General features: G+C 42.5%; 1 protein-coding gene across 4 annotated transcripts in view; it reads left to right on the plus strand.

The window, feature by feature from the left end:
* Nucleotides 1–3,843: 3,843 nt before the first annotated feature.
* LOC121190235 (adenylate cyclase type 6-like) overlaps nucleotides 3,844–20,469 on the plus strand; it is a 31,412-nt gene continuing 14,786 nt past the window's right edge. For 3 of the 4 annotated variants that reach the window (XM_041050801.1, XM_041050820.1, XM_041050828.1), the window contains exons 1-3: nucleotides 3,844–4,065; nucleotides 6,420–6,618; nucleotides 6,750–7,644. In XM_041050801.1, the coding sequence (XP_040906735.1) occupies nucleotides 6,751–7,644 (894 nt within the window). In that variant the 5' untranslated portion in view covers nucleotides 3,844–4,065; nucleotides 6,420–6,618; nucleotide 6,750. Of the gene's footprint in view, nucleotides 4,066–4,255; nucleotides 4,657–6,419; nucleotides 6,619–6,749; nucleotides 7,645–20,469 lie in introns of those variants that run through there. The other variant, XM_041050810.1, reaches the window with a different exon arrangement.

Raw genomic sequence — 20,469 nt, forward strand, 5'->3', positions numbered from 1 at the left:
CTGGCAGACTGACAGCAGCGATGCACGCCGAGACTCCTATACTCCGAAGTGAAAGATTCCCAGTGAGGTCAGCCTGTCTAATTTAATTATCCCAACGAGGACCTTGCTTCTACCTTTTAGGCCTGCTGCATGTTTATGTCTGAAGGTGCAGTAATAAAAGCGGCTGCTTGACGCATGCATGAACACACACTTCATACGGCACGGCACCAGTCAAAAGCTTATGCAGTCATCAATTACCTCGACCGACGTACCGGAGAGATTCAGGAGAAGAGGAAAACTGAAAACCAACCAACCTCGTTGAGCAGGAAGACGCTTGAATTGGTCAGGGACATCCGCAGTTAACGGCGTTCTCGGTCACCTCAGCCCAACTTAGGTGGAAAAAAAAGAGAGAGAGAAAGAGAGAGAAAGCCACAGTTTTCACAGTAAAGACATCAAGTAAAGACAGAGCATCGCGCCTCGTCCAAACATTTTCACAACACAACCAGAGGCAACGACTCGGCTGCTACTCAGCGCTGCGTTTGCATGTGAAGCTGGCGGCGGCGGCGGCATCTGCGCTGTAAGAAAAAAAAATATCTCTAGTTTCTGGATTCACGGCATGATCAATGACTGTACACAAAGCCATACGCACGGACACACAGATGGATAGATTACAGCTTTCGCGATAAATTATGCAAGACCTGCACTTTTCACACAGCCTCAGTCCCTCGGGATTTCTGCGGCTTCTCGACGGATTTCTATTTTTTTTTTTTTTTTTTCAATATATAATGATCAACTGTGAGTTTGGCCTCAGCCCTCTTGAATTTTGTGCCCTGACTCGTTCGCGGACACATCTGCTTGTAGCAGAATTGAACTGAGTGGGTTTGCATCTACAACATTTAAGCTGTTTTCTTTTTCCTTTTCAGTGTGTGACTCAGTATTAAACATGTTTACGAAGAACATGTGGCCCCTACGGATCAAGGTTTAGCAGGGTTTGTTGCTTGCGTGAAATTAATACAAGAGGATGATCCTTATTCTTAAGTACTTGTTGAAATGTCTCATGGAGACATATCCCCCCAAAAATTACAATATTACATATGGATTCAAGACGTCCTGTGACATTTCTAGAGGTTTGTTTGATTTGGATGCCGTTTTCAGATGCTTTGTGTTCGCTGGCTGAAGCTGTCCGGGCAGGGAGGATGGGACACAGGTCTTCTCGGTTTTCACTGATCCAGCACTTCGGCCCCCCTCACATCCTGTAAACGCCTTCCACTTACACAGGACCAATCGACCGCTCCAGTCAGGTAGCTGCTGCTGCTGCTGCTGCCAATGTCAAAAGACAGGAGAAAGTCACAGTGGACACACACGCAGACACAGGGGCACCAAAGGGGGGCCTTAAAGTGGACTGAAACATCTTTTCTGGTTAGTTTTGATTCACACTACACTGAGTTTGAAACAGCTTCATATGTAATATACAAAAGTACAAGTAAACTAGTCTCAGGGATCTTACACAGCAACTGTTGCTGTTTTGTGACAGTTCAGGAGACACTGGGATAAAAACCTGGCAAAATCAAGAGCAAGTAAAATATAGACTCCCTACAAACACGTTTTAAACCTCAGTGAAAAACCCAGAGTTTATGAATTCGCAAACATTGTTAAATTCAAAAACTTTACTACTGGACAGTCTCTCAGTGTATGTGCTCTGGAGTTTTCAAGTGTCCATTTCAGACTTTGATTTGCTCAGGCTTTTGATGTCACATGGTTGTAGGTTTGTCTTTATCACAGCTTTAAGGTGAGCACAGAAAATCTTTCCCTCTTCAGCAGGTAAAAGTGAAAACAGTCCTCTGGTATCAAACTGCACAGGGCACATCATTCTACACAGTGAAGGTCAAACATCCAAGTGAACTAAAATAAAGCAAAATACATTTTGAGTTGAGGGGAAATTAAAAATATATATATATATATTGAAATCAAACTGCCCCCCTCAAACAGCCTACGTTTGCCTCCCATAGGACTTCACATTGTGCTTCAAATCCGCTCATGAGTTGTGGATGGTTCCTTGTCAAGGACGAAATAACAAAAGGAGACGTGAGGCCCATAAACTCTTGGTTATACAGCCTTCACCTCCAGTAACAAACACTCTGTCTATACCCAGTATTCCCTCAAAACCTTTTAGTTTCTCTGCAGAGAAATAATTCACAGTAATGGGCCTTCCTACAAAGATCAGTGCCATGTGAGACTGTTGATGGCCAATGGCGCCCCCTGCTGGGCAAACTGACAAAAATGGCTAAATGCATGTACAGTTTATATTCATGTGGACAAAGCTATAGTGATTGCAGTGGACTTTTTAAACTCTCAACTGACTTATGATAATGATTATCTGTTATTAGTGTTACCAATACATAACTAAAAGCCCCTGCTATTCTTAATTTTACTTCTGTGGTTTGTTTGACCTCTTTGTGGTCATTTTGTGTTTCTTCGGGGTTGTTTTGCATTTCATTGACATTATTTTATGTTTCTTTGGGGGCTGGTTTTTTGTGTATGTCTCTTTGGGATTTTTTTTTCTTTTTCTTTTTTTTTGAAGTGGGCTTCATGTCTTTCCAACAAGAAATATTGAGTCACTTTTTACAGCGGCTCTGAGACCCACAGGCCCAAAGCATCAGGGGGCCTCTGGGCCTGTGCCCGGGAGGCCTGTTCAGTAATGTGTCCATGAGCACAATGACTGTATTTTAAACTGCTAACAATGCTATCTGCAGACACAAGACACTTTACCCACGCCCCAACGTCATTCCCCCAAGAGCAGAGCAATGTTTTCTATTTATTTATTATTTCAAATTCTGTCTTTATGACTCAGTACACTTTTTAGTTACTATTTATGTTGGTATATGTAGTTTTTGATACCTTTAATTTTAGTTTTTTAATGCTTTGTGATAGTAGTTTGGGTTTTTAAAAGTTACTTATCTAAACATCTGTTCTTGTGCTTCTGCTGCTGTGACATTTGTATTCCTCAGCACAGGGTCAATAAAATGAAGTCTCAAGCTCTCATCACATTTATGCCCACATTAGTAGAAGTAGTCTACTACATAGTTGTAGTGTAATGGATTTTTAGTGTAAGCCTATTCCAATAGGTATAGTTTATATTAATACAGTATTATACACTGTTGTGAGAACTTACTGTAGCCTAATGTTTAATGTTCCTGGTGGGATCTGTGAGGGTGTGTAGTTGTTTTAAAGGGTGAAAAGTCAACAGATTCCTCTGTGTCAACACCAGTGTTGCCTTACTGGTTTACTCAGTTGTGTCATCGGCAGCTCACTGGCTGCTTGTAGACCCATTAAAGCTGCTGGTGTTTTTCTTTATAGCTTCACTGTTGAAATGCCCACGTCTAACGAATGCAAACACTTCATAAAAACAATGTCAGTTTCACTGTGCCTGCTTCAGGACACCTTTCTGAAGGTGTGATTACACATGTTTTCCACTAGGTGGTGATGTGATGCTGTCTCAGGGTGATGTTTGACAGCAGTGCATGAGTTTCAGTTTGTTTTCTTGAATCTTGAAAAAAAGACTTAAAAAATGTGGTTTTAAGTTTTATGTTGTTTTAAAATTAGTTGGAAAGAAAAGATGGGGTGGATGTGAAAGTGATGGGGGCAGTAAAAGAACAACTGGACAACATTGCAGCAAAAGTGTAAATCACAAGCACACAGAAGAAGAGACACACTCGCGCCACCTCACCTCTAGGGGGACTCCTGAGTTCACGAACGGGAATGCAGTTTGTATGTGTGTGTTTGTGTTTGTATGTGTGTGTGTATGTGTGCGTGTGAGAAAGAGAGAGAGAGAGAGAGAGAAAGAGAGTCGGGGATGTCGAGGCGGTGGGAATGTACAGTATCTCTGGGCTGGGGAAAAGCGAAGGTTGTCCGGCCAATTTCGCAGTTTTTTTTTTCCGCGCCTCCCTCTGAGCCCAAAAACCGCTTCGAGACGGACAGACCCGCATCTGAAAGCGTGTGACGGCGGCTGCGTGAAGACTGAACACGGGGCTAAACTGGAGCTCCACTGCAGTGTTACAGTTACTCCTGTAACGAGGAGATCCAATGGTAAGTACACTGCCTCTCTGAAGCTTGATCTTTTCCCCCCCCCGCGGCTGTGTTAGGCAACTGCTCTGCACAATGTGGATTTGTTGCAGGTCGGCTGAAACTGAAATGCAGTAAGAGGATACAGCAGTCTGGGGGGGGGGCACGTTAAAAAAACAACAACAACAACAGCTGATTACTTGTACTACTGTGTTTTGCTGCGATGATTGCGGCGGCGTTGAGGACCCTGAACTGTTCTGCAGGACTGTACACACTAAGCAGACAGCGGCGCTTATGCAGACTGTGGCAGTTCATTTACACTTATTTATTTATTTATTTTTAACGTGACATTCAACGTGCGGCGGAGAGGCCAGCGGCGTTCCCCCCCCCCCCCCCCCCCCAGTTTCTTATCGTCCGGTGACCTGTTTGGAGTCTAAACTCAATGACGTACTGGTTCATGTGGAGGGAGACGGGCCCGGTATGTAGCCTGTGCACACCCGGTTATCACTGTACATGAGTCCTGTAAAACTGGACCGCACATCCCTGCGATATCGTGGAGGGGGGGGGGGATCCACTGCCAAGACTGAAGTTGCCCGACGGAATGTTTTACTCCTGGTAAGTTGGAAAAGGCGGTGATGTGTGTCGAGCTGCACTTTCTCCTCTGCAGCCCACAGACTTCCAGGCTGACTTCGGGCTATCCAGTCGTACAGTGTCTCCATGTGTAGCGTGGTTAAAGAGACTACATTTGAACACGGAGAGCTGTCTACTTCGCCTGTAGGCTATTTGGAGCGTCCGGTTATGTAATGCGCTTCAGCCGACTGCCCGCAACCAAACAGCCTGGGCCTACACGTGTAATTGCGAAACATGTTTTTATTATTATTATTATTTTAACATCAAGCTTGTGTTACCAATGATGACATGAAAGCTGCTGGTCAGGGTCATATGGAGAGAATAGACTAAGATGTTATTTATTCTATTGTGAAACATAAGTGCAAGCATCACCATCTTCCTAATTTGCAATGCACGCAGGACAGCGGACTCACATCGGCCCATATGTGGTACAGATTTAATTCCTGTTCTGTGGCAGATGCATGCATTTATGCTCAGACACCATTACGCAAGAGCCGCATGCCTCTTCTTTGACCTGTCATAAATTTATCAGAGGTGTGTCGAGGACTAGGGTCCTGAAAGCCTATAAGCTCGGAGCAGAAGGTGAACTGGCCACATATTTGCATTATCTCACTTGGGTCACATGCTGAATGGATGTTCTCAGTAAGAACTATCATGGTGATTATTGTGTTGGTTTGTAATAGTTATGATTGGCTGTGACTAGATTATTATCAGAAGGCGTTTAATTCAATTATATCTTTTGAGGGAAAACTAGGGAAAATATTAGGGATGTTATTTTTAATTTAAAAAAATAAATGTTATTTTGAGCACAATCAGTGAAGCCTGTTGTGTATTTGAAGCCACCCTTTCAATTCGATTTTTTTGTTTTTGTGCGTGGTGGTTGAGCAACTCACATTACAAGCTGCTGTTGATTATAAACATGGCCATGTGTGCAGTTCATGTGCGCTCTTCCCACTGTTTGTCTCAGCTCAGTCAGCCTGGCAGAGATTTGCTTATTAAGTTTAGAGGTTAGCAGTGTCCTTGACATGTGCTGCCAGAAGCCAGCTATAGTGAGTCATCAAAGCTAATGGGGGAAGCATGGACAATTTAATCTGGGCTGGAGAGCTCTTGATCTCTGATGGTGCCCACTCAGTAGGCCTTTGTTGTCAAATGGAGCACACCCATCCCTGCCCACTCAAGATGTTAGGGACAGATTGCAGTGATAGAGCATAGCTCAGCACCAAGAAGAATCATCAGTCACTTCTTAAATGGTAAATGTAAAAAAAAAAAAAAAAAAAAAAAAAAAAAAATCCAGGAGTCGGTGGAGAGTTTGTCGAAATGGGACTGTGTTCAACTTTGTAGCTCAATGACAAAATTGACAAGTGGCACCTCCTGCGTGAGGCAATAATTGGAGGAGATTTTGCTGTCATCCAGTGTTTCGTAAACCAAACAGCAAATCATTTCCATGGAAATGCTGTCCCAGGCTGGTGGGGGTCGGTGATGAGGGAGAGTGGAACGGACAAGCCATTTACTAGATATTATTTCCTGTCTCAGCTATTGATTGTCAAACTTTCTGCTAGAGAATTATACACAAAGACATGCACAAGCAAACAGAGTAAATAAACACAGTAACCCCATCAATAGATGACATACGACAAACGTGTGTTTTCCTTGATGTGTATTTATCCATAAATATCTTAATCCTCAGGCCATTCCTCAGGCAATGTTAGCTCAACAACATCATGTGTATTGTTTGTGTGTTTCCCCAGGAAAACAGATGGTCTTTAGAGGCACAAGGTGGTGTATAGGGCTGACACACCGACTGTTTCTACAAACGAGGGGCGGCTCAAACGCAGACACACCTCTGATGCCTCTGGCCAGTGTGAGCTCATGGTGTGTGCTCGCTGGGATAAACTAGTGGCCTGGCCAAAGAGCGCAGTGTTGCTACACACAATAAAGCCCACACAGGTAAGAGGATCCTCAACAAACTCTATCTGAAGCTGATATTTCACAGGATATTCAGATTAAGTATTCTAGGATTGTTTTGTGTGAGAGTTTTCCATCTGTATGTTCTGTTTGTGTCTGTGTGTTTTGTTTAGGATGTCGTGGGCCAGGGGCCTCTTTGTAGGCAGAGTGGACGAACGAAAGACAGCATGGGGCGAGCGCAATGGCAAAAAGAGGAAGGAAAGCTCATCACTGTGCAACCCACGCTACATGAGCTGCCTGAGGGACCCTGAGGACCTGGAGCCCCCTAATGCGGCCCCTCTGCATTACCACTGCGGAGCGAGCACCAGTGGGGGCAACTTTGGCTTGCGCTGTGGCTGGCAGGAGGACCACTATGGCAAAAGGATGGGTGGCGGCGGGGATCTGGGTCTAAAGGCTGTGGACCTTGGCTTTGACGATGGGGAGCTTAAGGGCAGGAAAGAGGAGGAATTAGGGGAATTAGCAGAGGGCAGCTGCAAGACGATGACCGCTGCAGACTGCTGGAAGCGAGTAGTGTGGGTTTTCCAATCCAAGAAATTTCAGTCCGCCAAGCTGGAGCGTCTGTACCAGCGCTACTTCTTCAGGCTCAACCAGAGCTCTCTGACCATGCTGATGGGGGTGCTGGTGGTGGTGTGTGGGGTCATGCTCACCTTCCACTGCATCTACATGACCCCCGATGTGGCCTACGTCTCAGTACTCTCTGTAGCCATGGCTCTCTTCCTGGCCATGATGGTGGTGTGCAACCGCAACGGCTTCCATCAGGACTACATGTGGATTGTGAGCTACCTGGTGATCGGGGTGCTGATTGTGGTGCAAGTTTTTGGTGTGCTGATGGTGTACCCCCGCAGTGCCTCAGAGGGCATCTGGTGGACTGTCTTCTTCATCTACATTATCTACACGCTGCTGCCGGTGAGAATGAGAGCCGCTGTGCTGAGCGGAGCTGTGCTGTCCACCATACATGTAGTTACCTCCTGGCAGCTCAACCAAGAGGACAAGTTCATTTTCAAACAGGTGAGTGAAAGCAGGAATAATACAGAATAAATCAGTTTGGTAAAAATGTACAGTTTGTGTTAAGGGTGGGCAATATGGATATTCTTCTGTCATGGTATATTTAATTTTATACTGTGATATCAATGAAACAATCCGTTCAACAATTAATCAATTGACAGAAAATTGATCTGCAACTATTTTGGTCATTGTTTAATCATATTTCTTCCCTTTTTTGTTTTATATATTTGGAAAACTGAATCTTTCTGGACTAAATTGCTTGTAGAAAACAAGCAGTTTGAAGGTGGCAAATTGTGATGACCATTTTCCACAAATCCCTGATATTTTATAGACAAAATGACTAATCATTTTAAAAACATTAATCAATGTTACAGGTTAGTGTTTACAGAGAAAAAAAATGTGAAGATGACTGTTTTTGTACATTTAATTCCTGATAAATCAACTTCATCACACTGATGCAGAAAAAAATTGCCATGAAACTTTCCTGCCCACTCATTTGCGACATTGCCCTCAACAACCAGAGGTAGTAAAGGGATGGTTACCTCAGTGTAAATGTTTTGAAAATACCTGACGGAAGACAAATAAGTAGACCGATTAAACCAAAACTTTTCTTCATTCTTTTAGCACTTTTTTTTTTTTTTAAAGAACAGGTTCACATTTTTTGCTGCAGTAATTCCTCCCGTCCTTGTTGGTCCCCCGTTAAAGCAATTTCACTGCAAGTGTTGGATAAAATCCACAGTTTTAATTCAAAACTAATGTGAGGTTTCAGCAGTCTGAGTTAGACAGATCAAGTGGGTGTCTTTCAAGTTTGTGGGTGTCTTCTTTGGTAGAAAATTCCCTTCAAAATTTCTATAAAGATTTCACTATAAAGACAGTAACTGTACCACTTGCTTTGTGAAACTCAGACTGAAACTAGGACTGATTTGGTTCCCCAACACACTGAAATCATATTAGGAAGGGATCTCTTCACGGCTAACATGAAGAGGAAGAACAATTACAGTGACCAACGGCTCTTTTACTGTAAACAGGGGCATGTGAGTATTGTTTTTAAGTGAATCATTTCTTTAATAGTTGTAATCCCTGTAATTATATTCACTCTTAGAAATCAAGAAAATCAAAAATGATAATAAAATGTTATTCTTGATATGTCTTTTTCTGGTTGGTGTTGAATACATGGCCGTCTGTGACAGTTAAAGTGAACATATATTTATGAGAAAACAAGGCAAGCATCCCAGACTCGTGCTAGTCAGGGCCCGCTATTATCACCATACAATTGAGCACAATGTTGTTACTGTAGTCACCAGTGGAAACGCCCTACTTTCTGTCCCCATCAATATAGGACAAACATTGTACAGACTCCTCAACCACTTTTCCGTGTCAAAGGTGCCGTACTAAAAGTAGATGGTGCTGTAGATCTCGGCAGCTTTTCAAATGAGATTTTTAATGAGCCTATGTTTTGTGCTGTAGGGCAGCCATTGGCAACTCTGTTGGGGTTTGTGGAAGGTCATCTGGGTTGAATGAGCCCGTTTAGCTGCATTGTGGAGGAATATCATGATAATGTAGCATGGTGCCATTCAGGCCGCAGTTCTCTAAAACAAGGAGGCTATTGTAGTAAAATGAAACAGGGTGGGGTGGGATACTCGGATTGTGCAATGAATTTGATGGAAAACAGGATGATTACTTCTTCATATTGGAAGCTGTGGAAACAAATATATACAGAATTAGACATTTATAATGGCTTCAGCTCCCAAAACACTGGACATGTTTCTTCATTACTTTTTTTCTGTTTATTCTTTTTGTTTGTGCTGCGAGTTACTCTTTGATTTTCTTATAATGGAGAATATAACTGTTTCAATGAGATGTACTCTGTGTCAGACAGTACTGTTAAGTTGTACATAGGGATTCAAAAACAATGTATGAACCCGCTAAAGGCTCCAAAACAGATGTAATGAATGGCTTTGACAGGGCCACAGCTAACAGCTACTTTCAGGGTCCTGTGGTACTGTGCATGCTGCCTCACTGTCACACTGTTGTGACTTACTGGGACACTTGAATAGAACAGAGCCGTATTAATGATAGAAATAACACCTGAGGTGTTCTTACTATGACAACTATGACTATTGAAAAGGGTTATGACAAGAGGCAATTGCACATTCAACTAATTAATTCTATTGTATGTATGTATCCTTCAATTTTCCTGCCATTTAATTGGTGCCATAGGTCACCTGGCCATAAAGAACTGTGTAGTAAAATAATTTATATATATATGTAAGACCTTTATTTGTACATGTTTGAGTGGGGAATACAGGCTTTTTGTCAGAGGCATTTTTTTACCCTTACAAATGGACACAGAATAACTCCAAAAAGCACGGCTTGGCTTGAACTCTAGACACTGGAGAAACATGTCTTTGGTTTTCTCTACCAACCAGTGCTATTAAGCAACCAGATGAATGTGGAGCCACTTTGAATAAGGCAATATTGACATAACTCTACTGGTCCAGTGAGCTTGTGTGTTAAGTGCACATGCCCCAGACTAGACAGGGTGACTTCAGGCACACTGGTCTGTTGCCTCTATGTACTCCAGCCCTGGTTGATTACATTGGTCTTCTGATGATGGACTGCTGCCCTGCCTGAGGCCCTAGACCCCCAACACAGTATGTTCCAGTTCTCTGAGCAATCAATGGTGGGACATGAGCAATTCTAGCTGTCTCACTTGGGCTTTTAATAGAGATGAAGGAGAGGACATGAGCTTTGCGTGTGGTTGTTTAATGCTGTGATCAACCATACCTCACTTATCTGTACATGAATATTTTTAGAAGAAGAGGAGTTTCAGGGTGACCTCTTTGTTTTCACCCTCCATAAAAAAAGCACACAGTGTGTCATTTAGTCATCTCTCAGTCTCAACAGGTATCTCTCAGTCTGGCTTCAAGCTACTCACAGAAATATGAATACAGAAGGACTCCATTCAGTCTGTCACACCCCCTGTGATAGTAAGCACACAAAACTCTCCTCCTGGCGTCACATGGCCAGACTCCCTGATCTGGGAAAGCTGGTTTCTTCTTCTGGGACCTCATCATCCTCCACCCCTTTCTGTGTCCCAGCCTTGTTTTTCCCTTATTTGTATTTTCCCTGCAGAGATGTTCATGCAGGATCAGAGCTGAGAAGATGGGAGACCGATGATGGCGAGGACAAAAGGGGTCTTTGTGAGAGGCAAAGCAGGAGATGTTGGGGGGCGGGGGGGCTGGGGTTGTGGAGGTTACAGTGGTGACAAGGGGACGACCACGGATGGAGAGTGTGAAATAATGCTGGGCTGACGCACCCGGCAGTAAAAGGGCTGCCAGTCTCCTTTCTCTTTTTTTTTTTTCCTTCCACTTTTCTCCCTCTTTTTCTCTGAGTCATAATTCCATTCTCACAAAATCCCTCTCAGATGGAGTGGCCTTTTATTTCACAACAGGCTGAGATTGAGCTCACGCTACTCATGGGGATTGTTTTCATAGATCTCAGTGTTTCACCGCTCTGCTCTGAAGGGCCTCCTCAGACAGCCACAGAGAGATGAAGGTATAACCGCTCTCCGGAAGAAGCAAGTTGCACTGCTGCTGTTCACTTGAAGTGCCTCCACTATCATACAGGCACAGGGTTCAGAGGGATCCTATTCATTCTTACAGGTGGCATCTGCTGCCTTGATTTAAAAGAGGATTATCTGAAAGATTTGGACTGAAACAGATGTAACATATTAGTCTCATAAAGGCTCACAACTTTTGCTTTAGGACAGACATCATTTCAAGGAGACTTGGCAAGAAATTGTTGACAAGCATTCTTCACAGACAAAATCAGCATGAGCCTTTTCTTTTGCCACTTGCTTGTCAGTCTTGGTCTTTACCTCTGATTTCAAAACTGGAACTATAACATTTTTAATAGTATTAATATAAGACTTAGACATACTTTTTTTCACTCCAAACCCAAAATCATGTATCCAGTTTTAAGCCACGAGTTATGTAATATACCCAATTTTACTTTTAAGACGTAAAAGAAAACCTATCTGTCTTTATTTTCAATGCTCAAAATGACTTTTTTCCTTTGAATTAGTGTAAGGAGGATGATGTATCTTGACTGTAAAGCGAGTTGTTGGAAACTCTGCATAGATATTTTGTTGGGTTTAAGTCCCTCTGGTGCTGTAACTTGGCCACAGAAGGGTCAGTTCATTACTTCTTCGTCTTCACTTCTGCTTACTGGGATTTTGCACGCTTCATCCCTTTAACTACATTTGGTTTAAAAGTCTGCTGCAGGCTGCTCTGACAGCTGACGTTTTTTTTTTTTTTTTGTGGGAGCTGTTTTAGTTCCAAGTCTTGACAGTTGGCTGATGACCAGCAGCCTCTTCATTGGAAGAAGCGACCAAATTCCTCTTATCCTTTTGATGACGTCAGTGTTTGTTGTCGTGTTTGGTTTTCTGACATTTCTGCTTGTTGGCAACACGGAGTGTCCTAATGTCGAATCTTCAGGGTAGCACATGAATGCACCACAAAGAGCCAGAGGCACCATGTCCTGTAGTTTGCCTTCCAGTAGCTTCATGAAGTCTTGTTTGTAGCCTTTGGTGTAAGCATGCAAGAATCCTAATGGATGGTCCTCAAATTAGTGTATCTGACTTTTATTATCTGCATTCACTCTCATCGTGTTGGCTGAGTATGTACTATGAGCGAGTGTAATTTTAGAGATTCATCCAAACTCCAAATTTAAAAGAGTCCTCAGTAGATAAGTCCTCTTGCATTGGTCTACTTTGGTTATGATTTCATCTTGAGGCGCCCAGAACTCAGACTGTGGCTGAAAGTCAGACACATAAAAGCCAGTGCTCTCATGCACACACACACATCACATGGTTCAAAACGGATTCATTTGGCCCTCAGAGGGCTACCCTGCGAGAGACCACCTGTCCCTTGTGTTTTTGTCCTATCATCTCATATCTCTTGTGGGTAGATGAGGCAAGAACTAACTTAACTACAAGATTGGCATTTGGCGCCATGCTGTAAAGTTCTGCTTTGCTATATGTATTTCCATAACTTAAGTATGAACAGCTGTGCATACATATGCCTATATGTCTTAAGGGGGATTATGTGATTTACCTTGCCATTGTTTGGCTCTAAGAATTTATATCCAGCCAGCGAGCAAGATGTCATACATGGATTAACAAAGAACCAAACAGACGTTTTTCTATTGTGTGTAGCAGTATATATTTGGGTAACCAAATCCCGATTGGAGTCCTGTAAAGAGGAGCTATTGACAGGCAGGTCAAGAGGAGAGTGAAGCCTCGAAGGTACATCTAGTCTGCGCTTTTGTTATTGTGTGCTGATCCAGCACTAGAGGAAAAACCAGTTCCTTTGGCAGATTGTTATGGGGTCAACGAATGTGGGACTAGTGGAAACATACTGATCCCTCTGCTCAACACTGGTGAAAAAGATACCAATCAATGAAATGTCACCAGCAGGACCGAAGCGTGCATAATGCATTTAGGCCAGAACATTGGTGTTACGTAAGAAAAACCTGAAAGCAGCCACACGGTCTAACTTGACCTTTATGCAATTATTTATGATGTTTGCCTGGAAAGTATGACAACAGCTGTGTGTGATACTCACAATCACTGCAGGTTAATACCCTCTGCTCTCTGATCCTGAAGTGTTACTGAGACTAAAAAACTTTTTTTTTGTTTTATATCTTACAAGTACTATCTCTCTTAAAATGTACAAGATAAGCAAACCAAACCAAGAATCTCCTCATGTATTTGATCTCAACTTTAAATACTTGACACTCCTCATTACTTGTTGTAATGGACAGCCAGTCCTACTTAGTGAGAATCCACTGTGCAGTATACACACGTTAGTGTATGTACGTCTATATATGCACACAAGCCATGGGAAGTGGAGTGTGTCATCTGCGTCTATTTGCGTGAAATGCATGGATCGGAGAAGCTCACTTAGCCGCTATCAGATGGTGAGAACCCATCATCAGGTACTGCGGGTGCCAAACAATGCACTGGCTCAAACAATGGATCCCCCCTTTACTCCCAGCCTCACTCCCTCTCTGAAAGGGAGAGAGAGCTTGTGACTCATCCACTTATTGTATTACAACCAGAGGCAATGATACAAACCCGGATAACTTCCACCACCATGGGTGGGAGCAATTAGGATTAGCGATAAGCGAAATATTGCTCTTAAAATACATCCAATGATAAGGGAAATAATAGTCAGGCTAATAATAGCTGTGTGAGTCTGGGATGAGGAAGTGCAGGCTTCTAATAACAGCTCATGGTTTACTAACAGCTTGGCTCTCAGCAAAAAGTAAATACAGGGATTTAAGACTGAACTGCCATGGCGAACGGCCAAGAGATATATATTAGGAATCCATTAGCAGTGTTAAATGTTGATCTGTGTGGCATGCAAGCCCTTAGGCTTTTAAGGGCAGTTTTACTCTGGATCCCGTAGAGTGTAGTGCACCCTGTCCTAGTGCTGGTGACAGGAAGGTGAACAGCTCTCTGTCAAAGGTCACCGTCACACTAGCCAACTGTCTTGTTATCCTGCTATCCCAGTTAGAATTACACAGTTAAAACAGCGACAACATATGTTGGGGCCGGCGTAAGAATGCACTGCTGGAGAGAAGCTAATTAACAAACATGTTTACTATCAGTGTACAAATAGGGAACAGCTTCCTGCTATTGAAATGTACACCACTCTGCACAACACATGGCTTTACTGTGAGACCTTATAAGAATAAGACCTTCTTTTACCTGCTGAACCTCTCTTTCATCTAAGCAGCATATTAAATGGAAAGAGCAGATCACTCTAATGATTTTGTCCAGTCAGTGTAGATAGTTTTTACTGTTGGTCACTTAAGTTTAAACCACTGAGCCTTTTTTTTTTTCCTCACATTTTCATTGAATGATGTCAGATACAATAACAAGACCCTGGTCCCATGATGTAATTTCACACACTCAGGGTTAATCCAAAGAAAGTTGCACTCTATCCAGTGCCACAGGATCCTCCCACTGAAGTGTGTAGAAAGCTTAAATAGCGTATTGCTTCATGTCTTCATTTATTAGCCTCGCTTCTTACACATGAAAAAGAATAAAAATCCTTCCCTTTTAAGGTTGCAGAAAGCCAGCACTATTTTCTTTGTTTGGGATGATGTGTCATGAGCACCTTCACATTGTAAAGAAGAGTCAAAGCTGCTGCACTCTGCATTCTCTCTAACATTGAATATGTCTGAATCACATTTCCACGAGTCTTTGTTCTGATGTGTATATCCTATAAGGGCTGAGCAGAGGTGATCAGGACATAATACATACAGGGTCAGAACACTAAGACATATACAGTAGCTGTTCAGCTTGTAGCTTTCGAACCGTGCGTTGACACTCTACACCCGTGCTTTTATTCCTGTGAAATGCTGCTGGTGTATCAGGCTTCGCAAACATGTCACATGTAATGTTTCCTGAAGTTGGCCCAGGAGGTGGATGTGTTACATGCATGAGTTCAGTATCAGCTCATCCTTGACTGAGCAACTCATGAAAGACCAAGCCAAAACTTTAGTTGAAGCAGTTACCAAACTCCTCTCGTGTTTCTACTGTTTAAACTATAACCTGTTGTTCTGGTCCCCAGTATTGATCTGTATGCTTTATAGTAAAAGTCAATATTGTGTATAGTTAGGAGACAGAACAGGGAAGGACATCGACTAAAACTGTGTAGTGAATGTTATCAGATGCTTATATAACTGGACAGGGAAACGTCTGGCCCACGCACACTATGTCATTTAATGTAGTTGAATGTCCTTTCTATTAATTCTGTGACTCACTATTCAAAGACTGAAAGTTGTGTTACATCAAACTGTGTCAAAGTGAAATGGTGGCCTTGGCTTCATGTTGAACATTGTGTTTAAAAGGAGATTGAGGCAATGGCAGCTGAAATGGGAATTCCTGGATGTTTAGCTCACAGTCACACAGTTCAAAGGTCTGGACTCCCTCACACAGTTCGAATCAGTGAGAAGAGTGAATGGGGACGGTTGGCTGGTTGGTTTGTTAGGCTAATTAACCAAATCTTGTGTTCTTGCAGCCGCCGCGCTTTAATTGCAGCTGTGCCTGCGAGGGTGTGAGTGGGCAGGAAGTGAAGGGTTAGTGAGGACACAGCTGGGAGGAGAGTGCTGTGTGTAGTCCTGCCCCCTCCCTCCCTCTGTCTGTCCAGCCAAACACTGACCCCGGACCACTGAGCAGCCAAGACCACTGACAAACTGGACTCTAGTGTGCTTCTAATCACAGCTCTGTGTGTAATGCTCATCTAATACAATGGTGCATTTAGTACTAATAGGTATTATTGAATTCATGTTACCTGTTGAGTAATAATTCAAATGACGAAATGGGGAGGAGGACTGAGCATACAACACCTGCTGGTGCTGTTACTAATGCAGTCAACAAAAAGGGAAGTAAAACAAAGCTGAAGCAATTAGATGAGTAATCTGTTGTTCGATTGACTGGTAATTAATCTGCATCATTTTATTGTATCATTTCTCGAGCAAGCCCATGATGAATTGAATATCACTGGGTTATGAACTCTTGATCAAGACAAAACAAGCTATTTAAAGACTTCCCTTGGGACTTTGGGAAACCGTGATGAACCATTTTCACTATCTTTCACTCATTTCTGTCTTTTTTTTTAGTTTGCAATAGCAATTTGGCAGCATATGAAAATCATTGTTATTTGGTTAAAGAGGAGGCAGTAGGTCAAGCAAAGTGTATATAAGCCTTGAAAACTTGAGGTTTGCGTCCCCATTTTATGAAACATTATTTTGTGGCTTTTTTCTTTACTACGCAGAGACAGGAAGTGTTGGGAAAGAGGGAGAAATGATGAATGTCCCAGAGCAGACCTAAACCCAAGATGCTACGTGGTATAATTCAGCTAAATTAAGTGAGCCACAAGAAAGTAAGAAGACAGCTAAAATGTGTGGTCTTATGATAATCCTGATTTGTTTAAGGGAATGGCCCTGCTGAAGGCTCTCAAAAGACAGTGCGACAAATAATAACACAATTAATATTTATAATGTATATAATAATAATCATATTTGCGTCCAGTTTTACTAAAAGTTGTTGTTGGATCTTGTCCATTACTGCATTGAGGCTCCACAGTTAACATGCAGATCTATATCTGCGTGTTATCAGCACACAGGATTGTCTTCAGTAAGGAGCAATTTAATGTTGCTTATTGTGACTGCTGAACTTTAGTTAGCCAAGAATAAATTGAAGGTTGAGATACTGAAGCAGAAGGATAAATGAGCATTATAATCTTTTGATTTGAGGAAAAATTTGTAGTTCAAATTAGAAAAATGGAGTGGGCAGTTTAAGCCTGTGGTTACGGTTTGTTTTAGTCAGTAATTCCAGGATTGCTGGGAGATTTTCCTCATGTTTGGACAACGTTTCTGTATTAATTTAGGATCTCTTTTTTCTGACAGATGTGCGGCCGGGGTCCAGCTCTATTTAGCTTTGCGGAATTTGCCTCAGTCTTTCACAAAGATTACTTCGCGGCCTCACTGGTCGCCTGAGACCAATTTTGGTTTGCCCCCCAAGCCATGACGAAAAGCTCTGATTCCAGATGGCAGAGACCCAAGATGGCAACATCTATCTTTATAAGGAATAGCTTCTTTCTTGTGTCAGTAATTACACATTATAGTAACCCCAATTAGATCTTAGGAGTCTCATAGTATTTTCTATTTTTACCAGTCTGGTGCCATATGTTGTCTTTTCAGTCCATGATCAGCAGTGTGTGACTGGGCTTTGATGCTCATCTGTGTAAGACATTTGAAAAACTCCAGATGCCTATCAAAAGGTCATGTCCTAGAGAGTAACTCCCATGTCAACTGTAGTCAGTGTCCCCTGTGTGTTGACTTATGGGATGTAGCACTATGGCCTTTTAAAGTTTAAACTTCAGCTTTAGTGGCGCTCAGGGTTGGTGAGATATCTGAGACCACTTTTGGGCTCGGATATCTGTCATTGCAGGCCTTTTTAGATGCTCCTTGATAAATCCAAACTATGATTACCTGAACAATGCCTTTGTTCAATAAGTGACAGGGTGTCATACCTGTGATTATCAGTTTTAGTTTACCTCCTCTCAATGTTTTGTCATAGGAGTTAATATTAGTTACAGATTCATCAACACATGACCACCTCAGCTCTGCTCAAATACAAGGCTTCTGCAGTTCCCTTTGCTGAACTTGCTTATAAATAACAGAAACATATTTACAGTTAGCACAGTGCAGCAGGCCTACATGTCTTGAAAACATGTCTTATGAATCAATAGAACAAATCAGCTGTGGCTGGTCTCTGGATGAATGGGTAATGACTCTGCTGTGAAAACCTGAGCTGTGCATATGTACATTCCGGCATGCTTGTGTGTGTGATGGAATTGTCCGGTGGGATATTATTAAAGACAGAATGGACTTGCTGTGTGTTTGCCAAGCAAAAATCTTTTCCATCCCCTTCCTTCATTCGTTCTTTAACATGCTATCCGTCTGCATTACTTTATAAAGCACCTTCCCGGGAGCCGCACCTTATAAGCCAATGTTTGGACTCCTTTTAACTTCACCGCCAAGAGGTTCCTGCTTAAGTAAATGTGGAGCGAGGCTCGTCTTTGAGAGCCAAAAGTCTGCAGGAAGAATGGTCAGGAGACATCAGTGGGAGATAGTCTAACTCCAGCTTAGTGGTTATAAAAAGAGTGGCACTGTGCTAATGATGAGAAGCTGCTTCTGCTCTCTTTACCCCTCATCACCGCTTAGAGAGGGGAATGTGTGAGCGGCCCAGGATTTGCAAGCACACACACACACACACAAACGTACATGTTATACAAGTTTTATAGACAGACACACACAACGTTTTAATGTTGCGGTTGATTCGGTGTAAGTGAAGCAACAGACACAACACGCTTCAAAATCAAGGAGCTGCCAAAAGGAGCTCCAAAACGAGTCATAGCTCACACACAAAGATTTATTTAAAAGCCTCTCTGAATGATTCTGCCTCTAATCTCCAGACCGTGTGGTGACTAAGCATATAACTTGGTTTTAACACAAGCTTTGTTCGTCATGGTTCCGCCGACATTAGTTTCACTTATTCTGTGCTATCAGGCCGTTATATTGAGCCATCATTCAAGATGTAGTCAGTCAATTGTTGTTCAGCTCTAAGAAAGCTGAACTTGAATGCACTGAACCTGCTGGTGTTTTGGGGCTTTTGTTAGGATTTCAACGCTGCGTTTGCATCACATTTGCAAATACATGTGCATTGCTGCTATCGCTGCACTATTGTGTGTTTTCCTGTTCAACAAAATACACAAAACCCCCAACGTGGGACCTCCTAAGCTGCATTTAAGAATGCTCTATTCTTGTTGCCAAACAATCAAAATCGGTTTGATAGGAATGTCTTAACTTGGACCGAAATCTGAGCTCGCTCACATGGGAAGCTGAGTTGTCTGAATGTAAATTGAGTGCACTGCTGAGAAGCGTAGTCTTGGGAACTGCAGGTGGCCCTGTATCTCAGACAGGCCACTTAACTAAGTTATCTGGCTCACTCTGTTCAGAACCATCTGCTTGGGATTAATGCGATCAGTTTGTATCAGCGCCGTTCGAGACTGGAGTGTCAGGTCTCCACTGGTGGTCTGTAACATTACGATGCAGGGCTTATCAGGAAGCTGTGGACTGTTAGTGATTTACGAACACAAAAGGCTGATCACTAAATGAGCGACGGTGCGGCACAAATTCAGTGTTGCACTTGGAGAATTGCTCAGCCAGTCATGTAAAGAACACGAGTAGATGTTCTTTGTGGGTCCTCGCACCTGATCTTCAATAACCTGATAATGAGGTGCCTCACACCTCCTGACAGCTTTGATCTGAATCCCTGAAAGTTGACTGACAGTTTGCATCAGCCATTCTCTGTCATCCTACATCAAGAAGTTCAGGGAAAAGTGCTTCTCTGTCTTTCCTGAGAACCGGTTTGAGGGAACCTGACTGCTGATCCTGATCTGTATCCCTCAGATATAAGAAATGATGATACATTTTGGATGTTCTGTTGCTAGTTCCTGAATAGTGTTGTGCTCTCTGCTGTAGCTACATCAGGGTATTTACCCAATATATCAAAGGCATGTTTGCTTTTGCACCTGCGAACCATCAGTGTGTTTATTTTTGCTTACTGCTGTGTTCCTAATCTAGTTTGGCCATTTGTTTTCAGGTGGAATAGGAAGCTACCACTGACTCTCTCTGCGGACAAACAGAAGGGAATTTGTCTGCCACTGTCCTGTGGTAATGGTGTTTTGTTAAAGCATCGGTTGTTAGATTGTCTCCGTCTTGTTGTGACAACAAAGGGCAAGTTTTTGTGTATACAGTGTAAACCTTGTTCCAGAATCGCTGTTGAAAAAAAAAAAGATTGCCATCACTCTACAGGTTTTGAGGCTGTGTTTTTATCTACCTTCGTTGGCGGTTGTGATTAATGTGTGGACACTAAGTAGCTTTGTAGTTTTAATTCTTCTTCTTCGATGGGACAAAGACAAGCATGAAAATATGTGATGTATGCATGTATACAGATAATCATCCGCTATCTCCAGTTCTGCATCTCCCTTTTGCTGTCTTTCTCATAAACACAAATTACAAACACACACAAACACACACTGGTTTGGCAACATACCAGCCAGGGTTCAAAAATAGTGATACAGGTGATGATATTTCTTCAAGTGTTTCTGTTTAGTCATGATGTTGTTATTAAGACTGAAATTCAGTCTTTATGTGTGTACTCTGCCTGCATGTCTTTTTCTCATT

This window comes from Toxotes jaculatrix, chromosome 2 (genome assembly GCF_017976425.1).
Source record: "Toxotes jaculatrix isolate fToxJac2 chromosome 2, fToxJac2.pri, whole genome shotgun sequence".
Classification (NCBI taxonomy): Eukaryota; Metazoa; Chordata; class Actinopteri; family Toxotidae; genus Toxotes; species Toxotes jaculatrix.